The sequence below is a fragment of the Aspergillus fumigatus genome, chromosome 1, assembly GCF_000002655.1.
Source record: "Aspergillus fumigatus Af293 chromosome 1, whole genome shotgun sequence".
Classification (NCBI taxonomy): domain Eukaryota; kingdom Fungi; phylum Ascomycota; class Eurotiomycetes; order Eurotiales; family Aspergillaceae; genus Aspergillus; species Aspergillus fumigatus.
This window is the reverse complement of record NC_007194.1, coordinates 835,005-850,282: the sequence shown is the minus strand read 5'-3', so window position 1 is coordinate 850,282 and position 15,278 is coordinate 835,005. Positions and strand designations below refer to the sequence as shown.

At 50.8% G+C, this 15,278-nt stretch overlaps 6 protein-coding genes across 6 annotated transcripts; 4 read left to right on the top strand and 2 right to left on the bottom strand.

The window, feature by feature from the left end:
• The first annotated feature begins 674 nt into the window (after positions 1–674).
• Positions 675–3,522, top strand: AFUA_1G02970 (FAD-dependent oxidoreductase). The gene is made up of 3 exons (XM_744954.2): positions 675–1,582; positions 1,730–2,786; positions 2,844–3,522. The coding sequence occupies exons 2-3, from the start codon at positions 1,827–1,829 to the stop codon at positions 3,165–3,167; spliced, it is 1,284 nt and encodes a 427-aa protein (XP_750047.1). The 5' UTR covers positions 675–1,582; positions 1,730–1,826; the 3' UTR covers positions 3,168–3,522.
• A 133-nt stretch (positions 3,523–3,655) lies between these two features.
• AFUA_1G02960 (uncharacterized protein) lies at positions 3,656–5,397 on the top strand. Its single transcript, XM_077803798.1, has 2 exons — positions 3,656–5,274; positions 5,383–5,397. The coding sequence occupies exon 1, from the start codon at positions 4,828–4,830 to the stop codon at positions 5,089–5,091; it is 264 nt and encodes an 87-aa protein (XP_077659970.1). The 5' UTR covers positions 3,656–4,827; the 3' UTR covers positions 5,092–5,274; positions 5,383–5,397.
• Positions 5,398–5,553: 156 nt separating this feature from the next.
• On the top strand, positions 5,554–6,987 carry AFUA_1G02950 (RNA-binding protein; the record flags this gene model as incomplete). Its single annotated transcript, XM_744952.2, has 4 exons — positions 5,554–5,625; positions 5,684–5,840; positions 5,891–6,086; positions 6,135–6,987. The coding sequence occupies 4 exons, from the start codon at positions 5,554–5,556 to the stop codon at positions 6,985–6,987; spliced, it is 1,278 nt and encodes a 425-aa protein (XP_750045.2).
• Positions 6,988–7,514: 527 nt separating this feature from the next.
• Positions 7,515–9,457, bottom strand: AFUA_1G02940 (TBC domain-containing protein; the record flags this gene model as incomplete). The annotated part of the gene is made up of 3 exons (XM_744951.2): positions 8,598–9,457; positions 7,748–8,523; positions 7,515–7,638 (listed from the first exon to the last, which is right to left on the bottom strand). The coding sequence occupies exons 1-3, from the start codon at positions 9,036–9,038 to the stop codon at positions 7,515–7,517; spliced, it is 1,341 nt and encodes a 446-aa protein (XP_750044.1). The 5' UTR covers positions 9,039–9,457.
• Positions 9,458–9,485: 28 nt separating this feature from the next.
• Positions 9,486–10,859, bottom strand: AFUA_1G02930 (uncharacterized protein). Its single transcript, XM_077803797.1, has 3 exons — positions 10,690–10,859; positions 10,140–10,617; positions 9,486–10,079 (listed from the first exon to the last, which is right to left on the bottom strand). Exons 1-3 carry the CDS (start codon positions 10,690–10,692, stop codon positions 9,667–9,669), a joined length of 894 nt encoding a protein of 297 aa, XP_077659969.1. The 5' UTR covers positions 10,693–10,859; the 3' UTR covers positions 9,486–9,666.
• A 1,281-nt stretch (positions 10,860–12,140) lies between these two features.
• On the top strand, positions 12,141–15,213 carry AFUA_1G02920 (AFI1/MesA family protein). The gene is made up of 3 exons (XM_077803796.1): positions 12,141–13,056; positions 13,111–13,171; positions 13,230–15,213. The coding sequence occupies exons 1-3, from the start codon at positions 12,428–12,430 to the stop codon at positions 14,889–14,891; spliced, it is 2,352 nt and encodes a 783-aa protein (XP_077659968.1). The 5' UTR covers positions 12,141–12,427; the 3' UTR covers positions 14,892–15,213.
• The last annotated feature ends 65 nt before the right edge of the window (positions 15,214–15,278 follow it).

Sequence of the window (15,278 nt, the reverse complement as noted above, 5' to 3'; positions counted from 1 at the left end):
TTCTATTCGCCTTTCGCTCGACGATATTATTGGAATACATTGGACGGTTGATCCTTTGCATAATATCGAGTCGCGGACTTTCTCGCACTCCTTCGATCGCTTCCCCAAAGGTACCCGCCTCATCGCATGAAAAAAATTACTCACCTCATTGTCATCATGCATTGGTTGTACGGTACTCGGAGCACTCCGACGATACATCCTTTTGACGATATGGTTCACAAGATGATATGCCATATGTGTTGACATCGAGACATTGGCGACGTCGTGTTGGCTCCAGCTTGTCAGCTCTACCTACGCAGCCAATCCGAAACGTGACAAGCATGAAGACGATGGCAGAGATTGAAGGAGTCCAGCTAGCGACACCGAATTGATGGATCGTAATGTACCCTGTGTACTATTCCTATTTCCTTTGTATGGCCACTGGAGTTTTCCTCTTGTTCAGTCTGAGCTTAGCGACGTGTTGTCATCATCATAATACCCAGAAGGCTTCCTTCATGTTACTGTACACTTTATTCCCCTCTCTGTGTTTTATTAGGAGGCTACTTTAGCTAGTGCGGACTACAACCCGCCAATAAGCATACAAGCAGATGAGCCAATAAATTCCCCAGTCTAGATAGCGTCATGCCCTCCATGTCTATCATAATGTAAATCATCAGCTATCCAACGTTCGGTACCAATCATCAAGTAATGTGTCGATGGATACTCCTCATTCCCTACTCCCTTGTTGGAACTCGACCTCCCCATTTCAGAACGACGCGCTCTTGGTTCGTCTGTTCTTCAAGCAGAACACTCTGCAGAGTCCCTGCCCCTCACATTTACAAGCGGGGAACGAAAGGCATCAGGATGAGGGAGGAATACAGTAGAAGCTCTGTGCAACATGCCATACAGAGTTCTCCAGGCACCCCTCATTCATTCCAATTTCCAACTCCAGAGGAAGACTGTCCACGGGGGTACTCCACTAGGATCTTCCCCTGTTAGATGGGGGATACTACTATTGTACTCCGCAGAGGGGGCTTATCTCCAGCTACGCCTCCCCCCTCCCCCTTGCTGTCGATCCCCGTGACCTGCATTTCAACTTTGGGTCGCACGCTACAGCATTTTACAACGGGCCGTCTCGAGAATTTCCTGTTTTTGTTCTACCGTCTTTCTTCCCTACTGATTTATGCTTCTGCCTAGGATATCAGTCAACAGTGTAAGACACAGACAGGGAAACGAGGGAGCCCCTTTTAGCCCCGGCATCAGCCCATGTGGTGGGCCTGTGGGGTGAAGATTCGACTATTGATTGTTAATTAGGATAAGGCGCTGATCAGCGGGTCTGAACCCTACGGAAATACACTTTACAAACTGTAGTTCTTTAGTGGATGGTGCGGCCATATCAAGTCGCAAGTTCGCACTCATCTTCGGTTCATTGAGATCTGGATAAATGGTGTGACGACTGCTCGATTTCACCCTCGGCGCTGTTCGGACCGCTCCTGTCTGATGATTGTGTTGAAGAGTTCTATTTTACTAAGCTCAAACAAGCTTGGGGCCTATCTATTCTTGGAAATGTTGTTGCGCACATTAATTAGGCAGACTTCAGCAGGTCAGCTCTGTCGTATTGATTCTATTGAGATGAGCGCCACAGCAAAGGCAGTGGACGAGTAAGCGGCTGTGGCGTGGGCACTGTTCTTTAGTCCTCGTGTTCGCATTCCTATTCCTGTAAGTTACTAACATCTTTTTCGGGTCAAAGTATAAAGATAAGGCGGGCCAGTTTCCCTTGACATGGCCATACGCCACACGAAATAATACCCGAATGAATACAGAGTCCAAAGTACGGATATGGTGCAATGGGGAAAAGCATCATCATCGTCGGCGGGGGCATGTGCGGCCTTGCGTCCGCCATCGCCATCTCAAAGGCGATCTTCCCATCTCAAAGTAACCTGACTATCACAGTCTACGAGCTTCGCAGCGTCCCCAGCACCCTCGGCGGGCCGGTAAATCTCACCCCGAAGGCCCTCCGATGTCTGGACATGCTCGGCGTCTTGGACGAGTTAAAGCAGGCGAAGGCCGGCTGCGAGGTCGACACCATCCAGATTCTGTCCCTGCGGACGGGCAAGGAGGTCGGGACGATCGACTATACTGGTCCCGAGGGGACCGGGTTTGGCGGGTACAAGGGCTGGCGGGTGATGCGGTACGATCTCCTGCAAGCGATGCTGCGGGTGATTGCGCGGCTACCGGCCGTGAAGATCGAGTATGGCAAGAAGCTGGTGAGGGTCGAGGAGCGCCCCGGTGCGACTGCAGTGAGCGTCTACTTTGAGGATGGCACGAGCGCCACGGGGGATATGGTGCTGGGCTGCGATGGGATCCATTCTGCTGTGCGGTGGTTACATATACAGCCGGATCGGAAGCCCACGTACTCTGGGGTAGCGGCGGCGTATGGCTTTGTCGAGGCGAAGGGTGTGCTTGGGGAGACCGGCAAGCCTTTTTTCAAGGACACAGCGCTGCTGATGTCGCGGTATGGGTCTGTCATGACGACCTTCTGCGACCATGCTCGGGAGCTCGTCTACGTGGTTGTGCTGATGCGGACGGAGGAGCAAGGGTCCCGCGAAGGGTGGAAGTTGCTGGAGAAGGACCAGGAGATGGTCCGGAAGGAAGGGAGGAGGATCACACAGCAGTCGGCTATTCCTGACGCTGAGAAATTCATCGAGGCTGTGGAGGACTGGACGTTTTATCCGATCTACCTGCTCCCGCCGAACGGGCAGTGGGCCACAGATCGGGTGCTACTTCTGGGAGACGCTGCCCATGCGGTACGTAATGGTTATTTCCCACGTGAGAAACTGTCATACTGACGCACTCTGCACTAGATGCCTCCAAAAGGCGAGAGCATCGGTCATGCGCTCGAAGATGCGATCAAATTCGCCGAGGTCCTCTCGCGGTACGGGGTAGATGACCCCAAGGCCAGCTTCCGCTTCTTCGAAGACATTCAGCGAAAGAAAGTGGAAGCCGCTCACCAGGCGGCTGTTAGAGGCTGGATGCCGGCCCATGACATGGGCGCGGTGTTTTCTAGGGTATTCGAGTGGATCACTCCATTGTTCTTGTGGTGGATGACGAAGGAACAGCAGCAAGACTTTCTGGAAGATCCCACAGACATCCCATTTCCAGATCGTGACGAGTCTGCAAGATTGTGAACACACTCCGTAGCGTGCAGTGATATATGCTATGTCCACTTGTCACAATGATCGGCAATAAGTTATTTTGGATCGGTGGCATTGCGAAAACCAATCTCAAGGGGTGTCGCAATTATCCAGCGAAATATTAGATTAACAGCAGGGGGTGTCTATTGATTGATCTGCATGACTATTGTATTTTATGTTCAGAAGTTACTGTAAGACATGGAGGCTCTCTGTCGTGAAAGTTGAAGATCAGATTCCTATCTACTAGTACACAGCACACACAAATGACAGTAAGAATCATAGAAAGTAAATCAAGGCATATTCTTACAATGACAATATACGCTTAACAAATCTACTCGATCTCTAAAAGAGTCTGGATGACTAAAACAGAAACTAGACATGCTTAGAGGCTCAAAGGCGACAACTTGGGCACCACGAACAGGCTAAAATCTGCAGAGAACGTACCTCTAAATCATAAGCACGTCTACATGGAGATGATATCATGACAACAACAATAAGCTCATGTCATTGAAAGGTTAAGTCGTTTGTTCCTATTCCATCGGTGTCTAATCGTCGAATAATGCAAGCTAAGATATCCACCATGTCAAGGAAATTCTCGCGGAACGGCATCGGGATCGGGAATTCAAAGTCTCTGACGGCTCAGGTATCATTATCTCAGCTGAGCCATATTGACATCTATGCATCCTGCACAGCTTCAGCGCCCCTTAGTCTTAGTCAGATCTTTTCTTTGGGAGCGGAGAGGGGGCCTGTTTCCCTTTCCCCCTCAACTCCGGTTTTCGAGGACCAGCGTTCTTTGTTTTCTGTCTGTTGAAGGTGTCTCTGCGTATTGTGTGACATTCTTTTGCTAGTCGGATGTGGACGAATGACAGACTGGCAAAAGCAAAGAAATCGTACCGGTGACTGTGGCGAGGCGGTGGTTGATGGCTCATATGCACCAAGGCGGTCCACGGGTGATCCCTGACAGATCTCGGAAGGGCCTCGAATGATGGATGGATTCTCTTGAAAGGCTAAATTGGACCGAATCAAGGGATGGCTCCAGAGCAATCCTTCGGTGGTCGGACAGTTCATTATTGTTAATCGCCTGATTACCGACGCATCATTCGTCCTTGGTCATGGCTGACAAGGCCATAGTGATCATGCCTATTTTTGGAGAAACCCACATACACGGACAGATTTGAATCTCTAGAGGATCTCTAGTCTGCAAAACTCGTCACCATCGTCATCTTTTCGCGTTGGGTCGAGGGATACTCATCGAAGAAAGATGGACTGGCACCCGAACGAAGAATACCTGCCCATTCTCAACCATCTTTCCTCCTGAATCAGTCGAACGAAATGCAGGTGACGGACCGCCTCGTCTTCTCTAACCAGTAGCCATTCTTTTCTCTTCCTCCAGATCTGGCGGTGTAACCTGGAGATGCCAAGCGCTATGTCCTCGTCGTAGATATACAGTGACTGAGTGACAGTGACTACTGCGTCGCTCCCAGCATACTTTGACCACTTTTGGTTTCATCTCAGTCGGACTATGTAAGACAACTTAGACCACCATCTCTACACCACATAAAATATCTAGGACCAAAGGAACCTTCATGAAAAGTGCTCCTTTGTTTCGAGAATTGTTCTCCGTATCTTCTATCCGATCTGTCATAGTTGATCGATGCATGACATATCTTCTTCTCTCTGGAACGCTCCACTCATTGCTCTGTGCAGAACCGACGGGCTCGATTTCCTCCAACAAGAAATTGATACATCCCATCTGTGGACCGGCAAGTCACCAATTTCACTCCACACTAGACGAGTAGACGAACTGGTGGCTGTTGATGCCAGATCTCATCCTGTCTACTATTGTCACTATCGCCGTCTCTCCATCATTGGTTTCATATCTGGTACGATCATCTCCCTAAAAACTTGCAGAGAATAAAACGACCTGATTTCGCATTCGCTCCCTCTTGATCTTCTATTTTCTTTCTTTCATTGTCAAGAAAGCTAGGGATTCAAGTTATATCCTGTCACAACCCCATTTGTCCTCTACAGCCATCAGGTACCCATCAGGTCCAACTTTGCCACCAGTACCCCTGACGTGAAGGAACAGTCAGGCCTTCAGGTAGGAATCACTGATCCTGATTATCTTGCTACCTTGATTAGTTGTTGGTTAGTTGTTGACCGAGTGTCGACTGTCAGACACGCATGCTGACTCTTTCCAGTTTTTCAGACCGTTGCTTTTTCGGGCAGTGACCCAGGCTGACTATCCGCGTTTCGCTGCATATAGAGGGGCAGGTTGCCTAAATTCAAGGACTTGACTTGACTTTCGTACTTGGAGAAAGACACATCCGGAACATTCAATCACTCTAGATCCGTGACCTGGCCAAACTCAACTATCATCATGCCTTCGCGCGACAGAGGACGAGCTCGAGCTCGAGCTTCAGATGAAGAGTTCGTTCTATTTCTGCAGGGCGTAAGCACTGATCAAACCTCCCAGTTCAGCCAGATGGCATGTCTTACTGAAAAAGCAGATCCCAGCCCACTGCCGCTGGCAAGAGCTCAAAGACATGGTACGCCAGACAGCCCTGCATATCCGACAGGCGGTCGTATACGACGACCAGCACGGGTTTCCAACTGGTTTGGGGCAAATCATCGTGAAGAACGAAGATGAAGCATGGCGCACATACCGTACGTGAGACCGAGTATGAAGAGGGATTGACGGCTAACCGAATGCTCAGATAGACTCTCCACCAACGGATGGGATGGACAGAGTCTCGTCGTCACTCTGGCTCGAACGAGCTCACCTACAAGGCCTGTTGCCGGTCCCACAAAAAGCCCCAGCTGTGTGATTCCCCCGGCATATGTGGCAGGCTACTCGACTCCCCCTCGAGTTGCGCAGAACTTGGCCATCCCTCCTTCACCAATCTCCCCAGAGTGCGTTCCCTTCCTTGATGGTTAGTGTAATCCAACTGATGAGAACAGCACCCCCCTCGTCTCAATGACTCCAGCTGCAGCGCCAGCCCCAGCTTACCAGGGCCAGGGCCCAGAGTATGCACCAGTCATCAACCCAGTGGCCATGCCCCCTCCTCCACCCCCCTATCTCCAACCCTTCATCCCCATCTTCACCGACCAACTGCCGAGCATCCCCCACTCACCATCCCTGGCCCACTCTTTCTGCGACACTCTCGCCTTCGCCATGCTCCCCACATACCCTATTCCTCCGCTACACCTTCCTCACCCCGGCCACTCCTTCACCAACACCAACGGCAACAACAGCAACACCAACCCCCGACCAAGAACCACCTTCCACCCACGCAAACCCTCAAGCAGCGACCAAACCCAACAAAATCCTCGCTTCAGCCCCCGCCGCACAATCTTCATCCAAAACCTTAGCCCAACAACCACCCCGCACGACCTGACCCTCTTCCTCCAAGATGCCGGCACAATCGAGCAGTGCGAGATGCCATTAAACCCGGACACAGGTCGCTGCAAGGGCTTCGCGCGCGTTACTTTCCGCTCGGCTGACGAGGCAAAGCGCGCCATCTCGCTCTACAACACGGCGTTTTTTCTTGGCGCGAAGATCAGGGTTAAGATTGATCGGAGTGGGTATTTTCCTTCGGGTCAGAGCCAGGGTTATCCGGCGAGGGATGGGTATTACCTACCAAATAGACCCAACCAGCCTGAGAGGAAGTCGGTTGAGAACGATATAACCCCTGCGCCGGGGACGGTGGACAGGAAGAGTAGTGGGCCGCAGAGGGTGACGGAAAGGGATAGATGCCAGCCGCTTGTAGTGAATGGGTCCGGGCTGGGAAACAAGACGGCGGTGGCGATTTGATCTAATGCATAGCATCTGGGTGTTGAGCGTATGTATACTTGCGTGTTTTCTTTGTTTTTGTCCGCTGAGTGGAATGGGTTGGGTCTGCTTTCCTGTATGGTTGCTTTCCATTTGAAATCTTAGCATGCCATTGCTGCTGGGCGTCGGGGAACACATAGAGGAGGTGAGATGGGTTGTCGCATTTGCGAATGTCAAAAGTTCATTGCCGAGACTAATTAACAGTAAAGTCATCATTCATCAATCGTTCTGGTTTAACAGTACGTGCACATGCATTTCGTCCCGTTCCATACAATGCATCTTCGCGTCTCTTTTCCTTGCCTCATTAATCGTTCAGTATAACAGTAACAGCCCATTGTGGTATGACAAGCGCTAGCCGAAGGCAGAAAGCCCTCAGGTAGCCACAACACGACAAAGCAACAGGGAAAACATCAAAACCCAATCGGGTGACGAAAAAAGAAAGGCAATATGCAAGCTGTAGATAATACATGTTACCTGATATGTTACATGGGCCATACGACTCAACAGGCCTACTTAGCATGATCGATGAGCTCCGCATAGAGAGCATCAGGAATCTTCCGCACAATAAGGACGGTCAGGGCAATGATTTCCTTTGCATCTAGTGGCGGGAAGGACCGAAGAATCTTGTTTGGGCTATGTGATTGGTCAGATTCAATTTGTCCATGCTTAGCGATGTGATATGTGACTTGTTGATATTGCTCACGCCGGAAAAAAAGAAAGAAAAAGAAAAAAGAAAGCATACCTTGGACTATCGAGAATGGTATCCCTCATCCGGATCAGCTGCGCAACGATGCATAGAATATTCAGATGTGGGCCATATGCGAACAAGAAATCCCACAGGTGGAGCACCTCAGGCAGTGGGGGCGTGCAGGCGCACAGTGTCAGAACAGATGGGAAGGCGTAGAGCTCTGCTTGCATCCCCTTGGAGAAGAGATAGGCAGCGAGCTTCGGCTCGACAATCTCGAGGCATCGATCGACCAGCCGCAGACCCCGGTGGACGCCGTCCATGGCACCACGGATATAGCCTGGGCATTCACTGGTCATGAAATAGTGGAACAATGCAAAGGCCTCGACTTCGCTGCGTGCCACGTAGAGAAAGGGCGCGCAGAGAACGTTCATGCCCTGCACATAGATCGCCGACTCGCTGGTTATGGCTTCACTGCTGGGTGTTGCCGTGAAGTTGGCATGGTCGTCTGTTGGCTCCTCTTCTGCGATGCTCGGTGGTGTGTTGATCAAAAGTTCCATTTCCCGCCTGCGGGACGTCGATAGGCGCGATTTTGATCGCTTTTTGGCCTTCGCATCGTGAATCTTCCATGCTGTGGCGTTGAGTAGTCGGATCAGGCTGGCTTCAGTGACACGTCGCTTGAACAAGGGGTCGGTTGCTAAGGTCCGAAATGTGTCGTTGCGGATCTTGGTATAGGCCGGCGAACGACCACGATGAATGAGTGAGAGGTATTCGTCGGTTGGCAGGGGAGGGATATTAAGTAGTGTGAGCCATAGGTAAACGCGATATGTCGACTAGGATAGACATGTTAGCATGGCAGGCCCATTCTCCGCCTAGAGGTCACGGCGCTATTGCAACGTCCACATACCATGCCATCACCGTCTGCTTCCACCCGTGTCGACAGAACAAGGTATCTCAGCTCCTTCAGTGCATCCTCGACGTCCCCATTCTGCGGCCCATCCCGTAACAGGGTCTCCAAGACGGATCTCTTGATCCCAAACCCAGAACCTGTCTTCCTTCCCGATCGTTTCTGAGCCTGCAAGATGGGTCGTTCTCCAGAGCCAGCGTCACTATTTGACCTAGCTCGCCGGTGCCGCAGCCGAACAGGGGAATCCAAATGTGCCTGTTGCGCCTCGGCGTTGACGGACGAGCGCGCTGTGGAAAGATGCGATGTTGGACCGCTAAACGCAGAAGTTTTCGACGAAAGAATCTGATGCGATTGGATCTTCCGTAAAGCTCGCATTGTCCGGGGCGAAGAAGAGCCAACAAGAGCGGCGAGATCCAGCTGGGCTTGTGTTGGCTGGGACATGGCTGGTCCTGTGCGACTATGGAAGAGGGGTTTGTTTTTAGCACAAATCTCTGCTGAGACGATCGCAGGAAGTGACCATCTTCCTGGCGATGAAGACAGCAGCCAGAAAAAGGATAGAAGAAAGAAATAAGCAGGTATTAGTGCCGAGAATCTAGTAGTGTATCCGGGGATAAGAAACGTAGTTAGATGCAGGTTCGGACGATCCGCACCCAATATGCATCTCTGGGCGTGGCGGGCTTTTTCCCGATCGAGGAATGCGGAGACACGCGACGCGCCACCAATAGAATATTATTTATGTTTCGACTTGGAGATTACCTCTGTATTTATATTCCAAGGCCTCGTCTAGAAAAGGAAAAAAAAGATAGCAGATGTTGGTTGTGATGGATTATGTTGGGTTCTTGTACACATCCCGTCGGCCCGCCAACAGAACCGTCATGTGGAGGAGCAACCCATGGATGTCTCGAATACTAGGTACTTGCCTCTGGATGTGATTAGCAGGAACATACGTCGTTGCATGGCCTCCAGAGCCGAGGTTTAAGTATACAGTATAAGAGGTACATATCTCATATGTCAAACACAAGCTCGCCGTCCAAAACGCCAGGTCCAAAATCACAGCGACCAAAAAGTTCTATCTCGCGACAGTATCAGGATCTCTGCGCCCACTTGCTGATCCTCCTATGGCACTGTCAATAAATTCCTGATACCGAAAGACCTCCCCTCTCTTCCCTCCTGTAGACAGTTTCCCGGCTTTGCTACTAAATACTCTGCGTCCGGTAAATCCACTCAATACCTCGTTAATATCCTTCTCCGTCAGGGGTAATTGTCCATCCTCCGACGCTGTGTGTAAGAGGGTATCGCGAAGCTCTGCAACATCAATCTGTCCGCTATCATCGTCGTCAAAAGCAGCCAAGGCATTCATCAGTTCCTGCCGAGATGAAAGCGGCGCAAGGAGACTTGACAAAATATTCAGAAATGTAGGGAAATTGATCGTCTGATCGCTTCCTGGAGGGAAGAATTGCGATATTATCGACGCATCCTGGCCTGAATTATAACTCGGGTAAGTCGAATTTCTTTGAACAACAGAGAAGGCCATTGACTTACCGATATTCACAAGTACATCAGCTACATCGTCCTTGTTGACCGACCCATCGTTGTCCCTGTCAAGGACTTGGAAAGCCTCGCGAATCTCTCTCAGCTGTGCAGGGGCCAATCTGGCAGCTGCATCGCTCGAAGCAGCCATCATGTTGGTAGTATTTGCTTCCATGATAGAGGAGGAATCATCGGGGGTGTCTGCCCCCTTGGTTGGCGAGGACGGTACCTGCCTGGTAAACCTGGGTTGTGGGATTCGGTCATTGCTCTTCGGAGAGGACCCATCGTCATCTGCGACAGTATATGTCTGGTTTAACTTGCTTGGTGACTGTACTGGAGTAAATCCTCGCCCCGGAGAGCTTCCTGTAGTTCCTGGTGTGCTGGGACGGATCTGTGTGGGCGGCGAGTTTGGTGTGGATGGTCGACGAAAGGGAGAAGCTCGAGGAGATCCAAAGGATAAGGGCGATGGGCGGAAAGGTGTATTTGAGACCTGCAATATTACTCTTGGTCAGCCGGATATGATTCTGTCTATCAGCTGCTGCGATGAGGGGAAGCAGCACACCATGGTATGATATCTTGGTGAATTCTGATCTAGATATTTTCAATGTTCATTGGTATTCTTCGTAAACTCCACTCCAGAGTTTCGCCAGTAGCAAAAGTAAGTAGTACCAGTTCACTTTGCACTGGACCCTGAGGTTATCTGGGTCTACAAGGCGATACCGTAACCATGCATCAGACCAGACAAACAAACAAAACAGCACATGGATGACGGCATATAGTCGGCCCGCTCCTCAGCACGTGCGGGTCTGCGGGGATTTTGATCCTCCAATTGATGCTGAATCCTACAGCAGACAGATAACAAGTGTTTCCATGGGTTGGGTTTCCTTGGGATTCTCGTACATCCTTACGATGATCTATTCTTTGCTTCGTCTATGAATGGGACGAAGTTGTGAGATGTCCAAGGCCGGCATGCGAAAGCTGGGCTTGGAACAGAATAAATCCGCATGGGGATGGTCTTCATAGCCAAAGAGGAGGCAACGGCCACGCTCAGGTCGACCGCAACGAATCGAGGCCTCCGGAATATGAATTAGATGATACCCGCATCATGAGGGACGGAAAATCATGCTCCAAATAGCGCTCATCCTGAAGTCCGAACAGGTCTGGGAGGAGTATTAATTGACAGCCATCTGGTCGGTTTACTTTGCTTTCCCCGGCAATTCTGCATACTGCTATGTATCGCTGGTGGATATCTGCACAAGTCGAACGCGTATGTTCTGGTGGACAAGTGGGTTTGACAAGCCCATCTGAGAACCCGCACAATCTGTTTGCGAACATGGGAACTGGACGAAGGAGTTTGGTCTCCAGAAAAAAAGGATGCGCATTATCTGATAAGGGCAGGTTCCAGACCTCTGCCACCTCCAGCAGGGCCCTCTGACTGTGACAACAAACGCGCGAATGCCCTAGCGATTCGGAGATATTCCCGGTACGGTGGTACGCTCTTCTGAGTTGAAAAGGACTGGATTTTCTCCTTTGGGATTGCCACGAGGGAAGAAGTTATTGGATAGAACTACGTAGCGCTCAAGTTGTAGCGCAGATAGACAGATACTATCGTCGGTTTAGCGAGTTTCCTTTATAATTGAATGCGGACCAGCCCCAGTTCACGATCGCATTAGCAATCATCTATCAGTACTCTGTAAAGCAATCTTAACAAACAGTTTCCCCGTCTGTACAATCTGGCAAAAAGATCGGAATCACACTTACAAACGTAGCATGTGCTGAGGGTGAAAGTGGTCGTTTTGCGGGACTAGACAGTGGGAGATTGTGAGTCTAAAACACACGTCGGATCAGTGTGTACCTGCATGGTCGATTCGCGAATCACACCGGGTGTGGTTGAAGTGGTCTTAGAATAATTTCCTGTCATGCAAGGGCGCAACGGAGTATTGTTGCGACCTCACGATGGGATTTGATCTGGTTCTGGCACTGCTTCCCGTCGACTTTCCCCGCTGTGGAGATGGTTGGTACGTGGTGGTTTGGTCCGATGGGTTGAGGCGTCCCCTTTTCCCTTCAGATCGACTACACAAGTGAAACCCCTGAAAATGAACGGACGAACGACGATCGACTAAGCTTCCGATCGGTCACAAACTGACTAGCTAGCAGATTGACCATGGCATCCTACTTACTCAGGACTCTGTAATGTCCATTGATGCGAGATATGCGGTGATTATACCCATTTCTCTGCTAGGAGCAGTCCTACCCCATATCTCTTATCCTCCCATTGCTTATTCTTCCTCGCTACGAAAATGGCTACCACTCTTCCGTTCCGACCATCCGACGATGCTGCACATTCATTTCCTTCCGTATTGAATCCCTCGAAGTCCAATGGACTGCCCCGATTGTCTCCATCCCCATCGGTCATCAAGAACAGATCTCCCAGCAGCTCAAGATCTTTGCGTCGGCCCTCCGGAGATCATCTCGCTGCTCCTCGTGCCTCCAGACCCCGACGATGCAAGTCACAATACCCTTTAGACTCATCGGAGCGCCATGTCGAGTACATCCTTGTCGCGTCTTTCCACATTGACCGGGGTCCGATCATGGAACATCAGTACCCGGCGCCCATTAGCGGAGATGAGAGCATGCTCGCGGAATTGATGCTGCCAGACCAGACACATGTACGGAGCCAGGACTGGACCATTTTTTTCTTACACAAAGACACCAGTGCGGAGGGGGAGGATGAGGACTCAACGACAGCAAAGAAAAAACGGCGGAAGAGGGCAAGGGCAGAGCAGAACCCAAACGATGAGAGCCAGGACGAAGATACTGATGCTCTCACGGAAGAGAGCAGCGACGAGGAAGACGATGGTGGTGAGGGGCCACCGTTGATGTACGTGCTTAATCTTGTGAATACGAAGCAAGATAACACAGTCAGACGGTTCGTTCTCCTGCTCTACAGCCTCATCAACCACTGAACTAATTTCAACTGCAGAGGTGCGGTCGTCAAGGCGATGGCCATCTGTACACGTCATTCATTCCTTCATATCTACAAGGTAATTTCACCCCAGCTTCGATTGAGATGACCATGTGCTTATACCATTGGTGTCATAGCCCTTGCTATTACTGGCGCTGGAGGACTATTTCAAGTCGCCGTACCCCGAGACTCTAGCGACGCTGTACAACGCCGTCAATGAGATGGATCTGTCATTGATGCCCAAGCTTTCGCTCCTAGAACGACAGATTCTGCAGGCTAGTAATGCGAAGGACATGTTCATCGAAAAATTCGAGCAGATGATCCAGCAGCGACTGATCGAGGAGGGAGAGCCTGTGGAAGATTCCCCACCATCACCCAAAAAGCCCGCCCCTCGGTATGCGCTTCCCCGCGACACCCACGAGTTCGAATCGCGAGTCATTTACAATGACATTCCCATCCCTGTCAAAGTGCCAACTGTTATATGGCCTGAGATTGTGGGAGACTTCTCTCTCATCAAGCTCATCCAGACGTTCTCTACTGTTCATGCCACAGCGCCTCAGGCCTTTCCGCTTCACCCGCACTTGACCACCAACGGTTCCTATACGCACCCGATCATCGTTCTTGTCAACGCCATGCTCACCCAGAAACGGGTGATCTTCTTGGGCCACAATCGGCCCTCGGGCGAAGTAGCAGAGGCAGTTCTGGCTGCGTGCGCTCTTGCATCCGGTGGGATCTTGCGTGGCTTCACGAGGCATGCCTTTCCCTATACCGACTTGACGAAGATCGATGATCTGCTGAAAGTTCCTGGGTTTATCGCTGGAGTAACTAATCCCACGTTCGCAAATCATCCCGAATGGTGGGACCTCCTGTGCGACCTTCCCACCGGCAGGATGAAAATCAGCAGCCACATCGAGCCCGCCCCGGTTACGGAGGGTCTACTGTATTTTCAACAGAGCTCTTTCCTCCAAAACTACACGCCGAGTGCCCATCCGGATCCCACCGGCGACAACGCCTTCATGGAAGACGTTCAACGGAGTATCACGAACCGTCACGGAGAGAATGCGATTCGTGCAAAATGGCGCGCATACATTACCAAATTTACGCGCGTCGCGGCTGCGTTTGAGGAGACCGTGTACGGAGCGTCGAATCTCTACATCATCGGGCCGAACGAGGAGCTATCTCCGGAGAGCCCGAGTGGCGTCCAAGCCGACCCCCTGGACCCCACAACGCTACGTGGCCATGGCTATGTGTGGCCCGACGAGGCAACGAAGCAGCGAGAATTGATCGCCTCTGTGTCGCGAATCGAAGGCTGGCGCACGACACGGTCCTACTACTCGTTTATACAGGACATCGCGGCCATGTACTACCCCGCAAGACCAATCCAGAAACCTGACCTGCACCATCACCATGATCGACTGCGCACTTTGCGGCTATCTCATGCTGACGCTGGAGCTATTTACCTTGCCTTTTCCAAAGCTGTCAAGGACTACGCAGGCATATGCCAGCTGCTGACGGTGACGCCAGAAAGCCAAGCCGGGCTGTTCTACATCAGCATGGGTCTTTTCCATCCTGATCAAACGGTTCGTGAAGCAACCGCCGATCTTCTAGATCGAATAGCTGCTCACCCCGCCGGCCGACACTTCTGGGCCCAACTTAGCCGCTTCAATAAACTGGCATACTTCCGAGTCCGACGCGAGAGGGATGCAGCGCAAAGTCCTGTATCAGGGACAGGGTCGAGCCCGGGGGCGCCGCAATCTCTCATTGGAATTGCCACCGGCAACGCCTCAAGGCGAAGCTGAACTCACCTAAACATCTTGACAACACGACTACAATGTTCCCGTCTATATTACATATAACGACAGTGAATATATCTATTTGGTTATACAATTCTTGGATATCATTTTCTCTTTATTTTTTTTTTTTTTTTTTCTTTCTCTTTCATGTGGATGGGGAGGTGGGTTCCACCTCATGTGTATTGTTCTAGGCGATACGGCATTCAATGACATGGCGGTATGATATTTGATGAAGTTATTCAATTCAGTGTCGATACTTGGGATACTACGCAGCATAATGAACATGTTCCTTGATTCCAACAATCAAAATTGTTAAGGCACAAAGCACGTAGGTGTTATGATTACATTAAACCTATATAAATCTGACAGTAAGGTGAACATTCCAAGGAAGTA